This window comes from Nannospalax galili, unplaced genomic scaffold (genome assembly GCF_000622305.1).
Source record: "Nannospalax galili isolate Female #2095 unplaced genomic scaffold, S.galili_v1.0 scaffold150, whole genome shotgun sequence".
NCBI lineage: Eukaryota > Metazoa > Chordata > Mammalia > Rodentia > Spalacidae > Nannospalax > Nannospalax galili.
In genome coordinates, this window is record NW_008329320.1 from 2,936,570 (window position 1) to 2,943,271 (window position 6,702).

The 6,702-nt window shown below is 44.4% G+C and overlaps 1 protein-coding gene across 6 annotated transcripts in view; it reads left to right on the forward strand.

Moving 5' to 3' along the window:
* Nucleotides 1–564: 564 nt before the first annotated feature.
* Zfr (zinc finger RNA binding protein) overlaps nucleotides 565–6,702 on the forward strand; it is an 82,788-nt gene continuing 76,650 nt past the window's right edge. Inside the window, exons 1-2 of one of the 6 annotated variants that reach the window (XM_017798817.2) lie at nucleotides 655–969; nucleotides 1,261–1,360. In XM_017798817.2, coding sequence (XP_017654306.1) covers nucleotides 933–969; nucleotides 1,261–1,360 — 137 coding nt within the window. In that variant the 5' untranslated portion in view covers nucleotides 655–932. Of the gene's footprint in view, nucleotides 970–1,260; nucleotides 1,361–6,702 lie in introns of all 6 variants that reach the window. The other 5 variants (XR_003849892.1, XM_017798807.2, XM_008835493.3 and 2 more) reach the window with 5 other exon arrangements.

Here is a 6,702-nt window from a genome sequence, read left to right on the forward strand (position 1 = left end):
CAGGTACCACCTACTAGGATGGTTCTCTTCCTTAAGGTCTCTACCCAACTTGTGACCCTAACCACACTGGTCCCCTTCTCTTTGTTGCCCTACATTATTCCTAAAGCTCCAATCACCCACCCATCAGATTTTCTGTTTTGGTGTTGTCTGGTTCTTAACTCCTCCCAAAATGAAAATTCTGCATGAATAGGGACTTTGTTTTGCACACTGCCTAGTGTTTCCATCATGTACAATGGCGCTCCACACCTCGTGGTGGGGGGGCAAACATAGGCTGAAAGACTGACGGAGCAAGTGAAGTGGGGCAGAGGGCTTGGCAGGTGTATGTAGCATGCAGGAGTGTTGAGTAGATGTTCGGTGGGGCACTTTCCATTCTTTTTCTCTCCTATTTTCTCCTCCCCATTTCAAAGGCCAGTGACAAGCAGCAGCAATTCGGAAAATGAGGCCGAACCCCATTGAGCGCGGCTCTGAGACTGATGGAAAGTAAAGGGGGGAGGAGAACTGAAACACAAGAGGACAAATGTATACGCAAGAGTAAAGGAAACGGAGGAAAAAGTAAGGCGGCGAAAAAGCTAACAGACGTCACTCTCTCTGGTCACATTCCCTGACTCCCCCGCGGCCGAGAGAGGCGCTCTTCCCCCACATCGTGGCCACCCCGCAGCGGCTGCCCGTCACCACCACTTGGGAGAAGGTCGGGTCTCCGGTCCACCGAGGGCCCCCAGCACCTGCACCGCAGAAACCAGGTCCTCAGACGCCCCGACCGAGCCCACCCCGGCGGTGCGGGCCCCGAGGACTACATCTCCCAGAATGCCGTGCACCGGCGCGCCTGCGCAGGAGGGCCGGAGGCAGCGGTCTGTTCTCCGCTGAGGAGGAGCGGGGCAGAGGAGGGAGGCAGCGGGTGAGAGTTCAGAGTTCAGCAGCAGCAGCCCGAGCCCATGATTCCCATATGCCCGGTAGTTTCTTTCACCTATGGTGAGTCTAAGGTGGCCTGTGGAAGCCTCTGGCCTGCCCTTCCCCGGCCCGGGGCGGCGGGGAGGCGCGAGGGTTGGGGCCAGCTCCAGGGAGGAGGCGGCGGCCGCCACCGGGGCGTGCGAGTGAGTGAGGCAGTGCGGGGCGGGAGTCCGACGGCGGCGCGGCCGCTGCCGGGCCGGCCAGGGCGGCTTCTCACGGCCCTCTCTATCTCTCCCCTGCCCTCCCTCGGCTCCCCGACCCCTCCATGATTCTCCTCCCGCCATGGGACCTGACTCTCCGTGCCCGCCGCAGTGCCCAGCCGGCTGGGGGAAGATGCCAAAATGGCGACCGGCAACTACTTTGGATTCACCCACAGCGGGGCGGCGGCGGCGGCGGCGGCTGCCCAGTATAGGTAACGGCTCCCCGCCCTCTCCCTTCTGTCCCCCTCTGCGCCCCTCGGCCCGAATCCGGCGGACGCAGCCCCCCCCACACACGCGGCCGCCCCCACACCTGCCCCCGCTCCGGGGGCCCCAGAGCCCGGCCCCGCGGCAGGGCCGATTCGGCCTCACAGCCTCCCCACACCTGCCCCGCCCGGCCCAGCCAGGCCCGGCCAGCGGCGGGGAGCAGCCCCATTAGGGTCGGGCAGGGATGAGACGGCGGAAGGCTGGGGACGTGGAGGGCCGCTGGGGCCTTCGGCGGCCCCGGAGGTAAAATGGCCTCCCGCGGCCTTGGAGCCGAACCGTGCCGCCCGTCCCCGCCTCCCCCCGGCGGCCCCCACCTCTTAATCTTCCTTTGGCTAGGGGAATGGAGAGAGCGAGCGGAGGGGCCTCGCGCGGAGTGTGGAGTCTCAGGCCCAGCCGCCTCTCCCGCGACGCTCCCGCAGCTCGGATAACGTGTCTTTGTCGGTACCTTCTCCCACGTCCAGAGTCCCCGGCCCTCTCCCCGCTAGTCCTCAAACCAACCGCCAGCGTCACTGCATCTATCCCCTTCCCTTCGTTTTCTCTGCACGAAGAGATGTTAATATGCCAACCACCTGTGAATAGTGTAGCTGTTAGACTGGAAAAGATGTGCGAAGTTTCTAATACCGATTAATGAGTGCACGGTCTTTTTAACTATTGAGTTTGGGTTCCGGGTGGACCAGTGATTCTCCTTTGGGGTCTTTCTCCCGGGGGAGAAGAAAATGCAAATGAGTTTATAATGAATCATTGTAATGCACTGGATAAAATCTCCACCTTAAGGTAGCTGTCAGGGCTGAAATTCTTTGTATATCATACCATAAACAAAGACGCTCAAATGGATTTTTTTTTTTTGTAACTACCTATGGATCAAAGTGAGACATCTTGGTTCAGGCCGTAAGCTCATGAGTAATGACTTTTATGTACTACTTTACATACTAGGTTCTTCAGCTATTGGTTAAGCCCAGGTAATTTTTTCATCTCATTTACTTAATTTTTTTCATCTCATTTACTTAGGCATGTTGTGCATTTGAAAGGCATCCATCAGAAATCAGGAGACTTTGAGTTTCTTTTGTTCTTGGTTTTATGACACTGAGGGTGTATATTCCTCATCTGTAAAATGGGATATTGGGCTAACAGTGTTTGAGGGCTGAGACTTTTAATTCTGAGGCAGAAAATAGTTGCCTGATTATGGAATCCTAAGATAACATTTAGGTATTACTGAATGAAAAATCTCTGCAGGTCAAAATGAAACACAGTGCCCTAGTTGATTTTTTTTTTAAAGAGATGTTAAAATTCATAAATGTATATTAATGAAATTTATCTTTTACTGATTGTTGAATGCCTTAATCTTATGTGGCATTTTGCAAATCTTTTAAGTCCTGTATTGAGAAAAAGGACTGAAAGAACATGATCAAAGCAAAATTTTGGAACTTGTCAGGTATTCACAAATCATTTGTTTATAAGTTGTGATATTAAACAGCAAAGTTTCAACTGTTTTGATACAGCCTTTTAGAGCTTTTTTTATGGAGTGAGAACATAATCAAACCATTTTATTTTCTGGGAAATGAGATAACTAATGGCATCTGTGCCATAAATTCACTGCTAGCAAGAACCATGTGTTCTAGAAAAGGCTGTATTTAAACCATTAAAAATGTGCTCATCTTGCACAGTATTTTTCTGTTTTCTTGGTATCCACTCAGTGATAGATTTGGTGACATGTTAACTGTCTACATACTGAAAAGTGGTGAGTTTGTTGCAGTTTTGAAACTTTTTTTCCCCTAAATGCAGGCCTACAGATAGAATAGGGGAGAAAAATGTCAATTTAAAGATAACTTACATGTGTGTTTATATTTATCCCGACATGAGAAATTTTTTAAAAATATTTTATTTCTGTGTTTATGAGTATATTACCTGCATGTGTGTAAGTGCACCCTGCCTTTGGAGTCAGAAGGTGGCATGAGATTCCCTTGGAATAGGAGTAATGGAGTGTTGTTAGCTGCTATGTGAGTGCTGGGAATTGAATCCGTGTCCTCTGAAAGAGCAGCCAGTGCGCTTAACCATTGAGCCATCTCTCCAACCTGAGAAATTTTTAAATTTCTGAATCCAATAACTATGTCAAGGATCTTGGATTTCAGTTTCAGTAAATTAATAATCCAATTTACTGAATTGATTGCTAATATGTATGTCTTACAAAAAAATAGCTTTTATTTATTTATTTATTTTTTTTTGGTCTTTTTGAGCCGGTCTCCCTGTAGCCACACCTGGCCTAGATTCACTGTGGAGACCAGGCTGGCCTCCAACTCAACAGAGATTGGCCTGCCTCTGCCTCCCAAGTGCTGGGATTAAAGGCATGAGCTAAGACTAGCTTTTATTATTTATGCATATATAACCAAAACTAATTATTAAAGCTCTCTGTACTATTACATAGGCATACATGAAAGATATTGGCATTTAAAAATAAGAACTCATCCAGTACTACTGTTTTGAGGAATATGAATATATGACATTAATACCAACAATGTTATTTTTTGGTTGCAAATAGTTACAGTGGAACTTTAATTTTAAGTATCTCAAATTCTGAGAAGTCTTTTAAGTATTTACATGTGCTTTACCTGTCATTGAATATAGATAATTCACAGTAAACTTCCTGTATCTAAATTTAATTCTGGTTCTTAGCTGTTACAGTCACCACTATAAAATATATTTGGGTTTTTGGTTTTTTTTTTTTGAGACAAGGTCTCACTATGCAGCTGGGTTTGGCTTGAATTCACAGAGTGCTGGGGCTAAAGGCATGCACCACCACCCCTGGTCTGATTAAATTTACTTTAGATCTGCTACCCCAGTACTACAGATTTAACTCTTTGTCTCTCATACCTGGTAGGCAGGAACTCTACCACTGAGCTACATCCCCACTCCAGGCTTGCAGTAGAGCTTTGGTGTTCATAATGGCATACTAAACTGAAGAGCTGGTTATGGTGTGTTAGAAAGAGATCATATAAGCCAGGCGTGGTGGTGCCCACCTTTAATCCCAGCCCTTGGGAGGCAGAGGCAGGCAGTTCTTTGTCAGTTAGAGGCCAGCCTGGTCTACAGAGTGAGTTTCAGGCCAGCTAGGGCTACAGGGGGACCCTGTCTCAAAAAGACAATTTAATAAATAAACTAAATAAATAAAGATCATATAAAGTTCCAAATAGCTTTTAGATTTTTTTCACTTGTAATAATAAATATTAAACATTTTGTACTTCAAAGTCCTGTCTGCTGCTTTTCTTCCTGTTTTGTTATATTTTTTAAGACAAATAGGTAAACTTACTATTTTGTTTTTCATTCTTTTTTCTTTTTTTTTTAATTTGAATTTTGCTTTCTGATGGGAAATTTTTTTAGGTATTTGTATGTGTGGTTATTTTTTAAATTACTGTATTTGTGTGTAGAAGTCAGAAGACAACATGAGGGAGTCAGTTCTCTCCTTCTACCATGTGAGTCCTGGAGATCAAACTCAGGCCCTCAGACTTGGCAGCCCTGCTGAGCCATTTGCAGACTGCTGTATGTTTTTATTTCTGATGACTTAATTTTTGGGTGGACAGGACAAAGCAAGTCTCAGGCATGGAAAATAACCAAGATGGCTTCATGCTTAACATTTTGTTGGATAATCCTTTGTGTTTAAGAAGATATATTTTTAGACATACAAAACTAATTTTTTAATAACTTTGAAAATACCTTTTGAGAAAACATACACATTTATTCATTTACTTATTTTTTTAAAGATAGGATTTCCTGTAGTCCCTTGTGGCTTCAAACTCAACATCAAAATGATCTTCCACCTTCTAAGTTTTGAGATTATAGGGTTATGCCACCACATCCAACTAGTTCTTTTATTTTTTCTTTTTTTTTGAGATAAGGTCTGATGTATCTCATACTGACCTTGAGTTCACTGTGTAACCAAGGATAACCGACCTTGAACTACTGATTCTCCTACCTCCACCTGCAGAGTGCTTCTGTTAGAATAACATCCAGTTTATCCAGCCAAGAAGCCAAGATAATTCTTTTTTGTTGTTTTATTTATTAATCATTGAGTGTGTGCATATGTGTTTGCCCGGTTACCATGTGTTTGCCAGGGTATGCATGTGGAGGTCAAGTATAGCTTTCAGGAGCCAGTTCTTTCCTTTCACCCTGGATTCTGGTATTGAACTCAGGTCATCAAGTTTGTAGAGCCTGTGCTTTTTTACTCACACATCCTACTAGCCCTAAAATAATTCTTGTTTGGGGGCAGGGGAGGAGAGATTTTGTAATAATTTCATAACATCAGAAATCTGAGGCTGGAGAGATGGGATGGCCCAGCAGTAAGAACACCTGCTGCTCTTTCAGAGGACCTGAGTTTTATTCTTAGCATGAGCACCAGGTGGCTCACAACTGCCCTCTTCTAGCCTCTGAGGGCACCCATATACACATGTGCTACACATAAATAAAAGTAAATCTTTAGGGAGAAAAAAATCTTTTTCACTTTTTATTAACAGTGAGTTTCTCATACTACTTTGGTTTTTTAAAGGGGTTTATGACATATACAAGTACATGTAATAATTATAAAATATTCTACAATGAATAGAAAAAATCATTTCTTTGAGTGTTTTAAGCAGCCAGTTTCTCTTCATTTATTCATGAGAATAGCCTTGGACATTCCTTGTCATTTTGGTATTCAGTTGAGGTGCTTGTCTGTTCTTTTGATAACCTAAATCTTTAGCTGGTGCTTAAACTAGTTCTTTTTGTCCTGTATGTAACTTTTGGTGTCATTGATACTTGAATGTTTTAACCTTCAATAAAGCTGGCTATTTAAAATAATCATTTGACAACATTGCTTTTAACCATTTTTATTAATATTTATGAATTCCAAGACTAAAGATTACATAAATGTGCAAAATAATCACTCCCTTATTCTTAGACTCTTAACAAATCTCTGCTTAGCCTCCTTAGTGTTGGAATGAGTCTTGAGCCACTGTGCCCAGCTTGGTGGGCATTTAAATTAAGAATCTGCTAGTCCAAACTGATTACCGCTAGATGAGGAACAGCTGACCCTCCTAAAACAAAGACCTTTAGATAGGCTGACTAGAGTCACCAGAAGGGCAAGCAGTGGGGAATGGCTGGGGTGCTGACAATACAGCAGACAGTAGGAGGGATATCAGAGTATAAGGGCTCTAGTGGGCAGGGGGAGGCTATGGGAGGGTGCTATCTGGGAAGTGGGTATAAAAATAATTAAAAAAAATTTTTTTTAAATAATTCTTCAAAGCATAAAAATTTGCTCCTTAAT